Here is a 20,167-nt window from a genome sequence, read left to right on the forward strand (position 1 = left end):
AAGGGCAGGGGAGAGGGAGCCACCCTACCTTTGTCCAATGATGGAGACAGGGTAGGGCGGCTGGGGCGGCCTCTGTGCAACCGCCTGCAAGGCATGGCTCCCCTGTCTAATCTTTATCATAATGGTAGGTGAGGGGGGGTGGGTTGTCTTAGGGTTTGGGCAAGTGGGGGGGGGGGGAGAGAAAGAGAGTGGCATTGCAAGGGAGAGAAACTTCTTCTTTTCCTGCCTCTGCATGTCCAGGAGAAGACGTTCATTGTTTCGTGCTTTTTTTTTAAATAGTATATGAAACAGCGTCATTTTGATCAAAACGCGCCGGTTTATTTAAAAGAAAAGGTCGCCAAAACATGTTAATATCCAAATCAGTTCTCAATTTGTGATTTGTTCAATCAAGTCCTTAATTGCAATTTTGATTTTAAGAATCAATTCAATTGCATCCCTGCCAAATTCAATCGCCAGCCCTGAAGTTGGCTGTCTTTTTCAATTTGATCCTTGGTATTAGATTTATGCAATTAGATCCTCAATTGATCAACAAAGTTTTACTTTCTTCAATTTAGCTCCTGATTTAACCAAATCAACTCTTAAAATTGTAATTCGACCCATAAGTTTAATTTCTTCTAATTAAAGCCTAAATTGACTTAAAAATCAATTTTTATTGCAGTCAAACCCTTCATAAATTCAATTAAACCTTCAATAAAATTTAATTGAATCCATAAACATTTGATTTTGAACTTTTCTTCCTCAAATTGAATTTTTTTTGTCAACAGGGCTCTCATCAGTAAAAAATATACTGTCAAATTTTAATCTTTGTATTTCTGAACCTTCTCAATAATTTTTTGGTCATTTTCTAGGTTCTCTGGAATCCTTTTCTCACTGCTATTATTTTTTGGTTTTCTTTCGAATATATTTTTTGATTTGTTTATATTTTTTCTTTTTTGTGCGGGGTTTAAAAATGGATAACAACTTTCTTTAACGTCTAAAGTGGGTCTATATAAATTAAAAGAAAATGTCAGACCTATTCCTTTCCTCATCAGGGGACCACAACCTCAAATCTCCATCTCCGGTGAGATTGATTGGTAATAGGTAACAAAACGACAAGCGTCTTTTCATGATATTTATAGTTTGGATGTATAAATATAAGTTCAATAAGAGGTCTAGTTGAACAAAACAACATGTCTTATAAAAACAACCATATAATTTTTTATATGATCATTGAATCCTACACAAATTTCACCAAGAAAAACTATGGGCATTGTTTTATAATGAGACTAGAACATGCTGGGTTGCATGGTTTGATCAGATTTGTTGACTGTAATAGTCAATGGCCACTGGGCTATAAGTACGTAGTGTTAGAAGTTGCTGCTACATTTCCTAGGAAATGCAATTTCTTTCATATATATATACGTATAGATAGCAATATGCAACACTAACGTATCGATATGCAAAATGAAAAGTGTTTTCTCAAGTTTAAATGAGCAACACTTTCTCCACTCAAAATCTTATATTTTTCTTTTCAGTGAAAAACACGTTCGGTTGATTTATTTGCCTTCTAGCCCAATGACATGCAGTAATTTATTATTTTCATAAAATAACCATTTCGTGAAATTAAATTTATTTCATATAAACTAGATCTAATTAAGATATTAAAATAAACTTTGTGTGGGAGTAATTAAGAAAGTGCTCAGGCTTGTTTGCTAGTTGGGACACCATATCAGAAATATTTTAATTTAAATTTCAGTCCGTATAATTATATACCAAAATTGAGACTTGACTTTTATAAAAGCCAAATAAGTTGACTCGACGGAAACAAACTACGAGACGGAATCATAGATTATAATTATTAGGTATTCATTCAATTTATATAAAGTCCCTTTGGAGTTTTGAAGTTGTAGATCTAAGCTACGTACCTCTTAAATTTTCCTCCTCTTAAATATTACACGCATAAATAGATATGGAGGGGATTCGCCGGGCTGCTGTAACTTATTATGAAAATCTGCCCGAGGAGAAGAAGCGATATGCCAGATTTATTTTCGATGAAATGGACGAAAACAGAGACGGGCAAATTGACCTAGATGAATACGTGGAGTATCTCAAGAAAGATAACAACACAGTTTTTACTGATCCAAGCATGTTTAGAGCGCTGGACAAGGACGGCGATGGAAGCTTGGATTTTGAGGAAACAATCACCTTGTACTACATCATGGAGAGTGGAAGAGCTCTATTTTGCAAGACTTGTAATACGTTCTTGGCAGAGGTATACTTCAGCTGCTTTCAATGTTTCTGTCTTGATGAGTCAGCTAGCACCTATGATCTTTGTTGTGATTGTTATGGTGGAAAAAAGTTCACTGATCACCACGATGATGCCATCTTCTGCGATAACTATACTTTACTAGGTAAAAGCAGGAGCTTGGCACTAGAAGCTCCCGTACAGGTAATTCTCTATTTTTTTTATAAATTATGCATGAAATGTTTTTAAAAAACATATATTTGTAACTAAATCAAATATTTATTGGTATTTTCTAAATTAATATTAAATATTTGATAAGGGGGAATATTTGTAACTAAATCTTTAATCAATAAAATGAAAAAAATTAAACTATGACAATGTGTATCGATGTTTTGAACTGATTAATAGAAATTATAGTAAAAAATATACTTAGTACAAACAACCCAACAGTACAGGTAGCGGCCTATTGATCAAACAAGTGATCCAAATAATTCGTTTCTATAAATTTATTTGTCGGATTTGAATCGTCTTTCTAATTAAATTTCCATATTTAAAAAAATCTCAAAGTTTTCCGTAATTGCAGCTTTTGAATTTAATGCCTTGTTGTCTTAATCGTTGTGTGGCTTTAGTTATTTAGCATAGTGATAATATATAAGAATACATCATAATCAACATTTGTTTTATAGAAGCGAAGAGAAGTGCTTGAAAAAATTGAAACGATAGTGCAAGTTGCGGGCTTAGTTGTTGGTTGTGCTGCTATTGCGTCATCCTGTGGCTGCAGCATTATGTGAAAGAACTTGAACCGCTTGCCTATGGAAGACTATTATTAATGAAGTAATAAAAAACTTCGAACTAGATTGAGCTTTTCATGGGGAGCGATCTTGAGCTAGTAAAGGGACTGACTTCAGCACTGGTCCACAAGCTCTTCATTTAAAACTAGATTTCTATGGAAATAGGGGATTCTCTTACGCTTATGTTAGTGAAATATAAGAGAGAGACAATGTATAACAGAGCAAAGAATGTTGGAGAGTGTTGAATTGTTATTTGTGGTTATTAAATTTGTTTTGCTGTTGCTTGTGATTTTTGAAATTATTGTATGGTTACTTGAATTGATATATGGTTGCTTGCTTGTGATTGATGGATTTGTAGGTGATATAATTGTAATTGGCATAGAAAATGGCCCAAATGTGAAAAAAAAAAAAGGTTTGGTGTCCTTCCACACTAACATCTTGAGATTAAAAAAAAAAAAATTGAATTATATACTCCTAGCAGAGAATTTTTTGTGGTAGTGGTACAAGACTCAAATAATTTTATGGAATAAAAACAACAAAAAAAAATGATAGTTTGTTCAAGCCAACTTAAACAGACTGAAAGCAGTCCATTTAGGCCATGGTCCAAACAAGAACTTTTTTTTTTTTATGTAATAGAAAAATCATGCACCATCAACTACTGAACTATAAGACTTGATGAATATTTTAATAAGAATAACTACTAGAAATTCAATGAATACAAACAGAATTACCAATAAAATGTTTATGTCAGTAATTTACAGTGATATTTACCGATCAAATTAATTCCCTCGCTAAAACCGTCGGTATATACCAACAAAAAGATTCCATGAAGTTTTTATGGGTGATTTTACTGACGAAATTACAGAATGATTCAAATCGGGATGTTCGTACAATGACGTGTCCATTTCACTGACAAGATGACTGACGGAGTCATAAACAGAAATATTCCGTTGGTGATTCCATCAATAAAATTTAATAGATGACCTGGCCATCGACCCTCCCTTCCCCTATTTCTCCTTCTTCTTCCCCCATCCTTGCATCTAAACAAACTCCCCCCCCCCCCAAACAACAAACAACCATCATTGTAGTATGAATTTATAACTTTGTACTTGTTATGATTTGTTTTAGATTTTGTAAAATTATATTTGTTTGTAAATTGTTGAAACTTATGTCGAATTACCGCCTTAGGTGTATTGTGATGAAATAAATAATAGTTGTTTAGCGGGTCCGTTTGAATTTTTATCAATGTTATTGCCGAGTTGTAATTTCCGTAAATTAATGTGTATAAATTTGTATGGACGTAGATAATTGATAATGAATATTTAAGAGAAATTTGAAAGTAAGTTGGATAATCTTGAGCTAAACCAATATTTTTACAAACTTATTTACTTAATATAGTTAATTAATACATGTTGTCATCATTATTTTATAAAAGTTCGATAAAAGTCATGGATAATCGTTCATGGATGTATCGAGATTTACTTCATGGATTATTAATGGGTTGAGGGTTCATGTAAAATGGCCGTGGAAAGATAGAAATATCTGTTATTAGAAATGCTTCTGATGTTATATGAAATGATGAGATCTAACTAATAAAATGCTTAAACAGGTATAGTTTACATAATATTTAAAGATAGTTAACTTGTGTACGATACTGCTGGTAGAGTTACAAGAACAACCCATTTGAGCTCATGTTATTGTAGTGTATAAAGATACTTGAATAGATGCACAGCTCTCCTAGTAGTTATTTCCCAACATGTTGTTTGTTTTAAAGTTTGTTAATTTTTAGTTAATACAATTCTATATATGTAATTGTATTATTTTGTATTTTTAAGTTATTTAAACCATGTATGAATTTTTATTTGAACTATTTATTTTAAGGTATATGAACTTTTGTATTATTTATTTCACTTTTATTTTAATTGTATTATATTATTATTTACTACTTAACTGAAATTATCAATATATAATTAGTTAACTGAAATTATCAATATATAATTAGTTGAAATATTTTACTTACGATTTTATTATTCGAGTTCACAATTCAAATTTATATTTTATATTTTGTGTTGTGTTTAAAAAATATTTTTAACAACTTTAAGCTCACGTAACATAGAGGTAAGTGGAACTTGATGAATTGATTGATGATCAGATTTTAAACAATTCAAACTCAACTCGTTGAATAAATGAACCTAGATTTTTATCTGAGTTAATCACGTTTTTTTCTTCTTTTATTTTTTTTTAATCTGAACCAGTTGAAGCAAGTCAATAAGATTCTAAATTCACCTGACAGGTTGGTCGGAGTTGTACAGCTGTAAGTGTAGTTCACTGAAGCCGCGACTCAAAGCCCAAGGAAACCCAGCTACTACTATGAGAGCCCCCCCCAAATCTGGTTTTGGAGACTATCTTTTCTTCGATACCACTTCCCCATGAATTATTTATTTCTCCTCAATAATTCTATTGACTGTTACCGTAAACAAATCTGATCATACCATGCAACCCCGCATCTAGGAGTCCATTATAAAATTATAAAACAAGACCTAAAGTATTTTTTATGAGACTTGAGCTGACTCGACCGTCTCTTTTCTTAGACTTATATTATTCTGTAATTATATCTTCTATATTTTTCAGTCTGACTATTCAAAGTCTTCATAGTCTCTTGCACCACAATCCTTTAATATTATAATTGTTAATGACCTTATTAACATGCACACTGAAAAGATAATCATGAAAAGAAACATATCATCTGTATAAACTGCACAACTTTTTATAACATGTAAGAGATGATGGAAACTGCACAATTTCGTAGAACAATGTCAGAAAAGTTAGTGAGAGAGATGTCACCCGCATCCCATGGAAAAGAAAAGACAAATACAAAGAGGTTAGTGGAACTTGATGAATGATTATTTCTTTTTTTCTTATTATAATTTGAATTTGATGAATGATTGTAGGAAATAAATAATAATAATAATAATAATAATTGTAATAATAATAATGATAGTGATGATATTAATTAATTAATAATAATAATAATAATAACAGCAAAAACAATCCATTTCTGGCTTATTCCTCAAATTCACATTTTTTATTCCCACAATAAAAATATAAAATAAAGAAAGCAAGAAGACTAACGACTTGGAAAAGCATGCTAGAAAGGATTTCAAATATATAGGAAGTTCAAGCTGCAATTCTAGATAAATTAGAAGCCTAATTGTAGCTCATTACACCCAAACCTGAAGAGATAATGCAGATTCAAGGTCAAATCAAATCATTATTGGACAAATCTGCATAATTTTTAAGTCCAAAGATATAATTAGATTCTTAATAGATCAAGTTGATTTAATCATGGGCTAAATTAAATGATTAGTTATGTTTAAGAAATAATTTGGATCCAATTGAAGGATTTAATTAGGTGCAAGGATTTAATTATACTTTAAATAGGTCAAATTAAATTTATTAAGGGCTTAATTGATGAAACATTAAGTTTGAGAGCTCAATTTGGACTTAATTAAGAAAATTAGAATTTTAGAAGACCAAATTCATTTTTTACCATGTTAATTGATTGAAATTAGGGGTAAAATCATATAAAAAAAATCAAAGTTTTTGGGTCAATTAGGGGTTAAATTGAAGAAATTTGCATCCAATGACCAATCAAATTAATTTTATTAAGGACTTAATTGGTGAAAATTAAGTTTGAGAGCTCAATTTGGACTTAATTAAGAAGGTTAGAATTTCAGAAGACCAAATTCATTTTTTACCATGTTAATCAATTGAAATCAGGGGTAAAATCATAAGAAAATCAAAGTTTTGAGGTCAATTAAAGAAAATTTCAAATTATAAAATGATAAAAATAGAGTAATCATTCATTAAGTGGTATTAAAGTAGGTCAGCATTCAGATCAATGGCAAATCGTGAAGAGAATTGTGGAGCATTTGGTGACAATCATCTTTATGACGATGATCAGGGGATGCAAGCTATTTGAAACCAGCTAAATCATCATTAGAGATAGCAGCTTTAGAGGGACAAATGCAAACTGGGTTGGGTGACATCAATATCGAAGTCAATGACCTTACAACCAGGCTTAAAGCATTAGTGTTGCACGCAAACACAAACTAGGAAATAACAGAGGCATGTGCCTGGAATGACGCCAGTGACAAACCTATCCCTGAACTAGTTCATGCAAATCCTCATGGCCAGTATGACAATGGTATTCTTCTAATAAAGAAGATCGAGGTAAGGTTACTAGAAATAATACATATGATCAAGATTATCATATGAAGGTTGAGATTTCTTGTTTTGGTGGTGATTTAGGAGTAGAGGATTTTCTTGATTGGTTAGTTGAATGTGATCGATTTTATAAGAATATAAGAGTTTCGTATTCGAGGATGATAAAAACTACAGGGTTTAAATTGAAGCATGGGACCTTAGTCTGATGAGATAGGCTATTGAAAACTAGGAGGTAAGAAGGTAAAAGACCTATTAAGACTTGGGAGCAGATGAAGCAGTTGTTGAGAGGTAGATTTTTGCCTCTTGATTTAAAAGACTTCTTCCTTAAGGCCCTGTTTGTTTGCTGGAAAGTAGTTTCATTTTAGAAAGTGAATTCCGGGAAAGTGAATTCCAAGAAAATGAATTATTTTTTGATGTTTGGTAGTGTAATGGAAAATAAGTTGGAAAACATTTTCCAGTGCTTGGTTATGTCATGTAAAATGAGCTGTAAAATAACTTATTAATGTTTTATTTTTCTCAAGTTTATTAAAATAATAAGGAACAAATATTACAAATTAAAAAGTTGAATGAGAATGAAATTGAAAAAAAAATATAATTTCATAAATTATCTTAAATAAAATAAATAATAATCAAAATAATAGAGATCAAATCTAAAAAATAAAAAAAAGATGAAGAAATTAAAATAATAATAATTAACATTTCATAAATTATTTCAAATAAAATAAGTACCGATCAAAAGAATGAGGATCAAATTTCATAGATAAAAAATTTCAATAAAAAAATGATAAGGAAAAAACAAATAACAATTATAAAAATGAGGATCAAAGTTAATATAAAAATTAAATTTTAAGAGATGAAATTGAAAAATAAATATTCAAAATAAAATATATATAGCAATCAAAAGTTTGAGGACCAAATTTGATATAATCAGCAAATAATATGATATTTTTAAATTTTTCACAACTTCTGGAAAGCATTAGTGAAATAATCTACATGAAACTTGTCGCATGTCGAAGCCAAAATACACATATTATTGAAAATTAGAGTCCCCACCTAGAAATTAAAGGAAACTAAGGATCCCAAAAAAAATAAGCATTAGTTCTAGAAATTCAGGTAAGAGGTTAGCTATGCTTAAGATAAGAACGATGTCACCCATAAAGCATCATATTTCATGAAAGGTTATCTTTACTATATGTTCACTTAAATTTATTTTTTTTATTGTCATCAATTATCCTAATTAATTGTTTTTATTATTTCTAATTTTATAAAAAGTTTGACATTAGTCTTCAAATATATTAAGATGTAGACATAAATTCCTAAAAGGAATCTTCATCGACATTGCTAAAAAATAAGCATAACTAGCATTTGATTTTCACATATGAACATCGATGGTTTTAGAAAAGGACGTGTCAACTAAGCCATTTTTAAGACGTGGTTCCATATGAATAATAAAAATTGAATTGGAATTTAGCCCATTCACTATGGTGAATTGCAAAACAAACCCGAAAATCATTATTATTATTCTATGAGCTTTAATAAAACCATGCATATTGACACAACCCAAGTTATCAATTCGTATACTTGGAAAATATAAGAAAGCATTTGTTATAATTTTTCTTTTGCATTTTGTTTTTGTACTTTTTTATAAGAATGTCACTATCAATAATAATAATAAAAAATTTGGACTTTCACAAAAATAAAAATAAAAAATATGTACAGAATTTAAATATTTGGGTTGAAATTGGGCTTGAGCTGGGAAAACACCAAAAAATGTTAAAAAATACCACTGGGCCACGTGGCACGCGTGCACCCACACGCTGGCTATTTCACCAATCTTAGGATTACGCCCACGTGCCTTCACTCACCATTTATAACCTGCAAGGGGAGTGAATTAATTTGGCCAAATCAAGACACCAGCTCCATTTCTTCTCCTGTTGTCAGGGCTTTTTTTTTTCTTTTTCTTTTTTTTTGTGTCTCTCGGTGTTTCTTCTCTTTTCAGCTGGGTTGTCGTCGAGATAGTTGGGTTGGGTTTGATTGGTTCAGTTTTAAGAAGTGGGGTCTACTGGATTGTTCGCGTGAAGGGGGACCTGCCTACTGGTCTCGACAGTGTATTCTAAGGTTTGTGAGAGGGCGGTTTTCATGGTGATTGATAGCTGTAGAATGCATTTGGTGGCTCAGGGCTGTGGGATTTGGAAATTATTCTGAACTTTAAATTTCTTTCACTCCAAATTAAATTAAATTAAGCTATTTTTTAAATATTTTCTTCAATCGAGACCTTTACTATGACCAAAAAAAACTCTCAAACTCAATTTGTTTTTATTTGTGATACTCTATTATCGATCTAATTTCAAACCTCAATTATTTTTGTATTTTTTTCTTTTTTTTAATACACAAGAATTAAATAAAAAAAATGAAGAAAATAACTAACACTACTTAAAATATATTTTTCTATTTTTTTTCAAAGTATATACAAAAATAAAAGTAAAAAAATTGAATTACAACAAAACTGACGGCAAATAAGTTGCTTGATAAGTAAAGGGATTGAAACCTGCTATCAGAGATAGAATTGGGCTACAAAGGAGGGTTGCTGCCACAGAGCCTTGACTTACACCAGTTGAGAAGGGTAAGCAGCCATAAATAAACAATTAATCCAAACAAGCTCATGTTGGCTCTAGTTATGATAAAAATAGGCCTCAAGCAATTCCCAGCGACGATAACCAGAAAAAGAGATAATCCTCATGTCAAGCCATCTTTAATAAAGTGTTATAGATGCAATTAGAAAGGGTATAAATCCAATATATATCCTCAGATGAGGTTAGTTGGTCGGTCATCGAAACCCTCAAAATATAATTTTAACTTTACTTATCATAAATAAAATAAATTCGTAGTATGATTTTGAAAATCAGATTGAACCCATGAGAAATTTTGTTTAATCTTCCTATAAAATATTGAAATAAAAAATAATTGGGGATTTGAATAAAAAATTAAAGAAACAAAATTCTGAAAATAAAAATAATAAAATGATATGTCATTAATTCAATTCAAAGGTCTAGACATTCATTCCTATAAATTTTCATTCCTATAAATTTGTTGATCATCAAAGTAAAACAAATATTCTTACAATTCAAGCAAATAAATTCGATGTCTCTTAAAGTTAAAGGAAATCGAGGAGATTTTGACTAAATTAATTAGATAAAGTTTTCTAATCAATTTCTTACCATCAAACGAATTTAACATTGAAAACCAATTTTAATTCAAATGGCAGTAGCCTTATGAGCACAGTCTGTAAAATTTATTCTAAGCAACCGTTCAAAAAATTCAGCAATTTAACTTAGCTTATTCCTCCCTAATAAATTAAAGTGATAGTTGCAGCAATCAAGTTAACTCCTTTGCTTTTTATTCTAGACCCTAACAACAATTATAGATTGAAAGAAACTAGAAAGTGTTGAAGATTCTGAAGTAATTAAGGCTAATTTGAACCTGATTTATAGGAAATAAAAACAGAAAATCAAATTTCTTTTCCATAAATTAGATTCAAATAATAATACCTATTTATGTGTAGTTAATAGTTATCCTAATATACATTTGTAGATGCTGTATATACTTAGGAATCTATTTTGAAATAAGATGAGAAATCAGAATTTAAGAATTCTTCACATGGTATTAGATCTTTAAACCGAGCCTATCTTTTTTTTTTTTTTCTGAACGTACCTTCTCTCTGAACTTGGAATTCCTTCTGTTTTCTTCTCTTCTCATCTGTCCTGACAACCCTAGTCACTTGATCTAGCAAACCTGTCCAAATATGAAAAACATGTCTGAAAACACTACAAAAGAAACCTAAATATCAGGGGAATTGTAGAGTTAATAGTCATCCTACCGACTGAATGGACAAAACTATCTGAAGTAGTCACAAATAGTGAAAACCTTTCTCAAAGGAAAAGGAAATATCAGTCATTTGATGGACAACCCTTCTAGTCCAGAAGACCCAAAATTTACACTCTGAGATGAAGAAAACTCCATAATTATGCCATGGCTGTGGAACTCTATAATGCCAGAAGTCTATGGGCCTTACATGTTTCTGATTACAACAAAGGATATATGGGATGCAGTGAGACAGACTTATTTTAAAGTAAAGGATGTTGCGTTAATCTATTAGATTAAGACGAAGCTTTCAATGACCAAACAAGGTAATATGATGGTTATTGAATATTACAATACTATGAAAAGTTTCTGGTTGGAATTGAACTATTATCGGGATTTTAAAATGCAATGTAGTGATGATGCTGTAATTCTAAAAAATTATATGGAAAGAGAAAGGATCTTTGAATTTCTTGTAGGACTTAATATAGAATTTGATCAAGTGCGAGTCCAAATACTTGGAAAGGAATCTATGCCCTCACTCAATGAGGTGGTCTCATTGATAAAGGCTGAAGAAGGAAGGAGAATTGTGATGTTTGATGTCCCTAATATTGAAGGGATGATATTAATAACATAAACCTGAGTGATGCCATGAATGGTGCAGAAGTGGTGAAGACTGAAAGGAAAAATTCTCTAAAGATGATCTGTTTTGTAACTATTGCAACAAGACAAGTCATACAAAGGAGATCTACTGGAAAGTCCATGGAAAACCACCAAGGATAGGGCATAATGGAGGATACAAATGGAACCAGTCAAGAGGACATGCACACTTGACAAATTCAGAAGAGTCAGCCCATGAGTCTAGCACCCTAGAGGTTGGGGTTCAATAAGGAGGAGATTGAACGCCTAAAAACGTTACTCAACACAATGGAGAAACCATTTGGGTCATGCTCTCTTGGTATATTAACTTTTTTTATTGATGGAATGGAAGAGTATAAAGTTGTTTTTATATAGCTAGAATAACGTTGTTGAGCACTTGCACTTGTTGGGAGAATCATTAGAGACCTAAAAGTATTAAAATCCTTATGATAAGGAGATCAATTACTCTTTTTTTTCCTGGAGTTTTATCAGTCATGGACAATATTTTTGATGAACAACAAAAGGGAATAAACTAGATTTTTTGTTGAGATTTCCACATGTGACTCCATTAATGAAACCATGAAAAACTTCAAACATATTAGGCTTTCCTTAGTTAAGTACTACGTTGGTGACTAACTTACAAAACAAGTTTTCTGTCGCGATACGGGATCCTTTGATGCTTAAGTTAACAAATATAATAGAAATGTGTGTGTAAAAAAATATATCTAATGAATGATATAAGTATGCTTGAGTGAGCTTGAGTTAGCATATATAAGCTTGAATGGCTTGTCTTCAGGACCTTATAGATACCAGAGGAACATAGCTTATCTTACAGGAAGATTATATGGTAGAGAGGGAAAAATGATGAGGAATATCTGGTTTCCTATAAAGTTGACTACTTGATTGGCATGCCAGACTTACGTGGATAGATTGGTGCTTGAAAGTAAATCATTATTAGTAAGAGTGGCAGGCCAGGAAAGGCAAAGAAAGTTGGTGCAAAGTTAGATATAGATTAGAAAGGTTAGCCTAAAAAGTTAATAAGAGATTGTTTATTAATGAGAGAAGGTGGTATGGTGTGTGATGGATGGTGCATGCTTCTAGAGGAAAATATTTTGAAACATGCGCCAACAAGAAAGGGTGAAAGGAGGGAGGGAGGGAGGGAGAGTAGCTCAACTGCTGCTAAGGTGACAGTCTAGATCAGGCTGTCAAGATGGCAGCAACCCCTTTCTAGCTAGCCAGACCCAGCCTTGCTGTTGCAGATAACCCCAGTCTGGGCCGAAAAGGCTCTGCCTGGGGCTGCTGCATGCTACCCCGATCTGGGCTGCATCATTATCAATTAACACAAACATAATAATATGGTGAAAAACTTATTCGTTTGCATACAATGAGACAGTCAAATTTTAATCACCCCATGCATCGCAAGACATAAATATAAGTAGAAGAAGTCACAAAGTTAGAGAAAAAGAAAAAGAAAAAATAATCACCCAAACATTGGCATTTTTTTTAGTTTGAGAGATGTATTTTTATTTTAAATTATTTAGATTTTTTATATTTATTCTAATTGCTTTTAGTTTTATCAAATTTTAAAATCAAGATAAAAAATAATTTAAACTCAATAATATGCGTTATAATTAGATTCTAAGAAAATACATTCAAGTCTGCATGTTTGAAGAAAAATATATTAATAAGAAAACGAGGAATTTTACAATTAAAACCATTTTTTCAATTGAGTTTAAATTACTAACTTCTAAAAAAAACCTTATATTATTGTATAATTAAAAAATAAAAAAGCTCTCATTGTCACGAGATCTAATATTTTAATATGTAAATTCCTTTTAGCTTCCAGACTCAATTTTTAATTATCATTAAAGGTTTTTAAATATTTGTTGGCATATATAAACCTTGTTTTATTTTATTAAATACAAGCATTAAAGCTTCCAGATTGAGTTTGTCATGTTCCTTGGAAAAATGCAACTCGGCTTTTCATCACTTTGATAAGTGAACCGTGCTTTATCTGGTGTGGTTCCTCTACGCCTAGGACACCAGAATATCTAAAAGATAAGATGATCTTGTCTCCAAAAGCAAATTTGTGGGATGGATTGGTGTGGTTGCTAGGACACCAGAATATCTAACCATGAACGAAGAAAGGCATGAGAGAAAAGCATATTGGACATATTGGCTAGTGATTGTGAGGCCCCAGTTCTTGACTGGGCATAGGTGTAGATGAGCTTTGAGTAGCGGCTGCAGCTTGAAAAAGAAAAGGGTGTATGTATGGCTGGTGGCTAGCACGAGGAAAGGGAGACATCAGGTTGTAAAGGTTAGAGTTAACTTGGTAATACGAGAATAAAAATTAATTGTATGTGATACTCCTTCGGTGTCGATTGTAACTGTATACGGTGTTTGGGTAAAAGTTTATTTTTAAAAAATTAATTTTTAATTATGATTTTAAATTATTTTACTGTTTTAGTGTCAAAAATAATTTATTATAAATAAATAAATATTATTTTAATTTATTTTCAAAAAAAAAAACAACTCAAAAAATAACAATTCTACAATGGCATGCGCGACCCTCCATGACTCGGATACGGGAGTCGGGTTTCATGTGTTGTGTGAGATAGTTAAATTATTGAAGATACGAAAGGTCCCATCATGTACACCAGCAAAGTTTGAAATCCTTGCTTAAAATCCTTAAAAAGGGACTGATAGTTGCAGGCATTGGTGGTGGTGGTCTCTTTACTGTTTTTTTTTTTTTTTTTTTGATAGAGAAGGGTCGAGGAGAAATAAATAATTCATGGGTACGGTGGAATAAAAGATAAGATCTTGTCTCCAAAAGCAAATTTGTGGGATGGATTGGTGTGGTTCCTCTACGCTTAGGACACCAGAATATCTAACCATGAACGAAGAAAGGCATGAGAGAAAAGCATATTGGACATATTGGCTAGTGATTGTGAGGCCCCAATTCTTGACTGGGCATAGTTGTAGATGAGCTTTGAGTGGCGGCTGCAGCTTGAAAGAGAAAAGGGTGTATGTATAGCGAACCAAGGCTTAAAATTCTTGAAAAGGGACTGCTAGTTGCAGGCATAAATAGTGATCTTACTGGTATTGGTGATGGTAATGGTGATGATAGTGATGGTTCATCAAGATCTAATAGTGCAATATATAATTGTCGAGGTAAGATGAAATGACTGAAAATTACTGGAAACTCTTCAAGTGAGCTCAGATCCAGTAGAGAATAAACTAAGTTACTTTATATAGAGCTGTATCTTTTTTGTGGCAATTGTATTCTCATGCATTCGATCTCCATAGTCTCATGTGTGCTTTTGGAGGGCATAAAGAACTTGTTACTTTTTTTTATTATTATTATTAATATAGGTATTCGGGCCAGTTTGTGCGCATCTCGACTAATTATACGGGCCCTGAAATTAACGACCATGTAAACCTCCAGTAATCTTAAGATTTGTAAGACTCAAACTAATTATTTCTAGAGAACTTGTTACTTTAATCTTATGCTGCTTTTGTGTAAATCGTGTAGTTAATGACGCTTTTCTAGTAAAATAATTGAGCACCATCACAAGTGATTAACTCTAAATAGATATATAGACATGATTGCGCGATGAAATGAGATATTTATTGTGCTTATTTTTACTTGGAAAAAATAATAAAATCATATTTTTTAATAATTTTTATTTGTTCATGTTTTTTTTTTTTTTAAATCATTCTCATGTATTAAAATTATTTTTAACAAGCAGCTTGTATCTTAATATCAAACATTCAACCCTGGCTTTCGGCACTTGAGAATACAATCTCTTTAACAGTAACAACATATTAATTTTATACAATGAAATTTAATTGAAAATTGGAGCCCCTAAGCAACTAAATATTAATTTTATACAATGAAATCTAATGCATGTGTGGGTTAATGACCTATGGTCATCGTTTTAAAAGATGAGTTGAGTCTCCTTTAGGCATAGGTAAGAGACTGGATCCTGTTCATGCGAGTTGACCCACGAGTGAACTGGTAAAAAGTAAAACAATGTTATACCACTTCTTTTTATTCTGCCGTTTCAATTCCTTCTTTTCTACTAACAAATAATGAATAATTGTTATATAATTTCACTTTTGTTTGTTTTGTTTCATGTAAGTTCAAAATTTAAAGCTGCTAATCCGCACATTATTGTTTTTATTTTTTGAACACATGGTTTTTTTTCCTTTTTTTTTTTGTTTTTTTTTGCTATGATTTGAAAAAAAATTATTTTTGTCTATTTTATTCTTTTAACATTGAAATGGTTAAGAATTTAATTTTGTATTTTTTTTCTTTTTCTTTTATCTTTCTATGAGGTTAGCGTGGTTTGCGAGTTTGTCAAGGGAACCCACGTTATCCCAATTTATAGATTTGGTGGGTTTTTTTTTAATTAAACTTGATTTTTTCATAGTCTATTTTCTTCTTATATTATTAAAAATAGTTTTATAGAAAAACCATATTATTAAACTTTATGAAGTAACAAAACTTAAAGGATGTGGGGGAAACCATTATTCATCCAACACTCATTGTACTGTGGATTACAATAGTAATCCACAATGTTTTGCTTTCTTTTTTTTGGTTTTTTTTGAATTTTTGCTATGATTTTTTTTCAAATCTATTTTTGTCGATTTTATCTTTTCAAATAAGATGGGATTTGACCCCTCTTGCAAATTAATTAAATGTGCTAAGGCCTCCTCTTGATGCACCAATGGACCTCTAATTTCTGCATTGGCCGAAACTTGCAAGACTAGTCTATTTAATACTTCTTTCAATGTCTTTATTTTGGACCTTGTAATTGGCCCATTTAGAACATGCAATAGATACTTATTGGTGTTCGTGGGCTGATCCACATCAATTATGGTTACGAGAAAACCTTAATTAGTCTTCAGAGTTCTAAGATAAGGGACTTGTTATGCTAAAGAAAATGTATTACCACCCTAAAGTATCATGCCTATAGTAAATTTCATTGTTACTTGTCTTTTATCCCTAATAGTCTGTTGTGCCCAATCTACTGATGGTGTATCTGTTAAATCAATTGAGATCAAATAAAGAAAAAGGAGGCTAGAATTCTGAATAATCTATATATTATGAATGCATAGTCTTAACCTAAATACAAATAAAGTATATATAGGTCATACTGAAAGTACTATTCTACCCTTAATAAATAAGACTACATAAATATTATTTAACATCTCCCCTCAAACTCACGATGCGGCAGCTACAAGTATCGAGAGTTTGCCAACCAGAAAACGAAAACGAGAGATGGAATGCGCCTTGGTAAAGAAATCTGCAATCTGCAATCTGCAAGGAAGAAGGAACAAAAGGCAAAGCAATGGTGCCATGTTTGAGATGATGACGAGTAAGATGACAATCGATCTCAATGTGCTTAGTGCGCTCATGAAAAACCGAGTTATGAGCAATCTGAATAGAACTCTGGTTGTCACAATACATAGGAGTAGGATGAGAAAAGGAAATTCCCATATCAGCAAGTAACCAACGTAACCAAACAATCTCTTTGGTAGTAGATGCCATGACACGATATTCTGCTTCGGTGGATGATTGAGAAACAATAGATTGTTTCTTGCTCTTCCAAGAAATAAGAGAATCACCTAAAAAGATACAGAACCCGGTAACAGACTTGCGATCTGTGGGATCACTACCATGATCAGCATCAGAGTATGCACGCAACTCCAAAGAAGAGGTGGATGAAAGTAAAAGACTCTGAAAAACTGTACCCCGAAGATATCGTAAAATACGAAGAACAGCTGCCCAGTGAACAGTAGTAGGAGAAGCAACAAACTGACTAACAACATGAACAGCATATGCAATATCTGGACGAGTGATGGTGAGATATACCAAACTCCCAACAATAGTGCGGTATAAAGTAGGATCTATCAAAGGTAAACCATCAGAAGAAGAGTACCTTGCGTTAACCTCAATAGGAGTATCTACAGTCTTGTTATCAGTAAGTCTAGCCTGCTCAAGAATATCTGCAACATATTTCGACTGAGAAAGAAGGTAACCTCTAGGTGAGTATGCTACCTCAATACCCAGGAAATATCGAAGATAACCCAAATCCTTCATTTCAAATCGTCTAGCCAACTCTGTCTTCAAAACTGAAATACCATCAATATCATCACCAGTAATAATCATGTCATCAACATATAAAGACAGAATGATACGACCTGCATCATTACACTCAATAAAAAGAGCAGAATCATGACTGCTAGAAACAAAGCCAAGAGACGAGATCACAATAGAGAATTTCTCAAACCAAGCACGAGGTGCTTGTTTGAGACCATATAATGCTTTCTTAAGCTTACAAACATATCCAGAGTCATGTGAAATACCAGGAGGGGGTGCCATATAAACTTCTTCTTGAAGATCTCCATTCAAGAATGCATTTTTAACATCAAGCTGAGAAATATGCCACTGACGAATCGAAGCTACGACAATAAGAGTATGAATAGTAGTCATTTTTGCAACCGGGGCAAATGTCTCCTCATAGTCCATGTCATACTGTTGAGAGTATCCTTTTGCAACCAGCCTAGCTTTGTATCGCTCAATAGACCCATCAGAATTAGTCTTGATCTTATACACCCAACGACAACCAACAACACTCTTTCCAGGAGGTAGAGGAATCAGATCCCAAGTATCTGTCTTATGCAAAGCAGAAAGTTCATCATCCATAGCTTGCTGCCAAAGCGGATCAAGAATTGTCTCTTTATAGGAAGAGGGCTCAAAGAGACAATGAATAGAAGCTAAAAAGGAAGTAAATGATGAAGAATAACAAGAATAAGCGAAATCTGGTAGTTTTGTGGACTTACGAATGCGGATGGATTGACGTGGAGGTGGATCCACAATCTCAGATGAAGCTTGAGGGGCTGTAGATGAGAATGGAGCTTCAGGTGTGCCAGAGAGTAAAGTACCAGTACCTGCAGAGTTATGAGTACAAATTAATTGAACATAGGGAGAGGTATCATTACCAGAATCCTCAGAAAAAGGATCTATATGAATAAGATCAGATTTTGTCAGGCTATGAGTAGTGGATGGAATAGAAAAGAAAGGTATATGCTCAAGGAAGACAACATGACGAGACACATAAAGTTTCTGAGTTATTGGATCAAAATAACGATACCCCTTTTTACCTTCACCATAACCCAGAAAGACACAAATAGCGGATCGAGGGGATAGCTTACTGTGTTCTACATGAGGACGAAGAACGAAACAAGTACAACCAAAGACTCTAAATGAGGAATAATCAGGGACATACCCATATAACTTTTCAAAAGGAGATAGACCCGAACTATGAGAAGATGGAATTGTATTAATCAAACTTACAGCAGTAATAACAGCTTCTCCCCAAAACTCACTAGGAACAAAAGCAGACAACAAGAGAGAACGAGCAGTTTCGACAATGTGCCTATGTTTTCTTTCAGCTACACCATTTTGTTCAGGAGTATCTGTACATGAAGTTTGGTGGATGGTTCCATCTAAGGCAAGCATTTGACAAAATTTATTAGAGGTGTATTCCCCACCCAAATCACACCTAAAGCATTTGATCACAGCAGAATGTTGAGTTTTGATAAGAGCTCGAAAAGCTGCATATATCTCAAAGAATTCAGAACGATGTTTTATTAAATAAACCCAACAATAACGAGTATGATCATCAATAAAAGAGACATAATATCGAGACCCTCCTTTTGTGGAAACAGGAGAAGGTCCCCATACATCAGAATGAATCAAATCAAATGGTGAAGATGAAACAGAAATACTTCGATTAAAAGGTAAAGCAGAAAATTTTGCCAGTTTACATCCACTACAATCAGAAATGTCACAAGTTTTCAAATTTCCTAAAGCTCCTGTGGATGCCAAAAATCTCAAACGAGATGATGAAACATGACCTAGACGGGAATGCCATAAATAAAAACTAGAAGATGAAAGACTCAAATGAAATGAAGACAAATCAGCAGTAGTAGTAGCAGCGGCAGCAGCAGCAACTGACACTTTTAACTCATCCAAAATATATAGTCCATTCTCCCTACGGCCTGTCCCAATCAGCTTCTGAGACTGCAGATCCTGTACACAATAAAAAGAACTAGAAAACATGACTAAATAATCACCAGAATCATATATTTGACCAACAGACGCAAGATTCAATTTGAGTTTTGGAATAAGATAAACATTAGGGAGAGACAAGTGAGGTGTGACAACAGAACCAACACCTGCTAAGGGCATAGGAGTGCCATCAGCAGTCATAACAGGAATGGAGGACAAAGGGGACACTGAGGTAAAAGATGAGGAATCTGGAGACATATGATGGGAAGCACCAGAATCCAAGACCCATTTAGGGTGTGACATACCTGAGGAACTGTGAGACAACTGATCTATGGAAGAAGCGGACAT

At 32.7% G+C, this 20,167-nt stretch overlaps 2 protein-coding genes across 2 annotated transcripts; one reads left to right on the forward strand and one right to left on the reverse strand.

Annotated features, from left to right (window-relative positions):
* Nucleotides 1-1,891: 1,891 nt before the first annotated feature.
* On the forward strand, nt 1,892-3,339 carry LOC18108205 (uncharacterized). The gene is made up of 2 exons (XM_006371064.3): nt 1,892-2,428; nt 2,911-3,339. The coding sequence occupies exons 1-2, from the start codon at nt 1,949-1,951 to the stop codon at nt 3,013-3,015; spliced, it is 585 nt and encodes a 194-aa protein (XP_006371126.2). The 5' UTR covers nt 1,892-1,948; the 3' UTR covers nt 3,016-3,339.
* A 7,157-nt stretch (nt 3,340-10,496) lies between these two features.
* On the reverse strand, nt 10,497-20,167 carry LOC127904798 (uncharacterized mitochondrial protein AtMg00810-like). Its single transcript, XM_052449673.1, has 4 exons — nt 20,125-20,167; nt 17,062-18,201; nt 10,954-11,034; nt 10,497-10,525 (listed from the first exon to the last, which is right to left on the reverse strand). Exons 1-4 carry the CDS (start codon nt 20,165-20,167, stop codon nt 10,497-10,499), a joined length of 1,293 nt encoding a protein of 430 aa, XP_052305633.1.

The sequence above is a fragment of the Populus trichocarpa genome, chromosome 19 (assembly GCF_000002775.5).
Source record: "Populus trichocarpa isolate Nisqually-1 chromosome 19, P.trichocarpa_v4.1, whole genome shotgun sequence".
Taxonomy (NCBI): Eukaryota; Viridiplantae; Streptophyta; class Magnoliopsida; order Malpighiales; family Salicaceae; genus Populus; species Populus trichocarpa.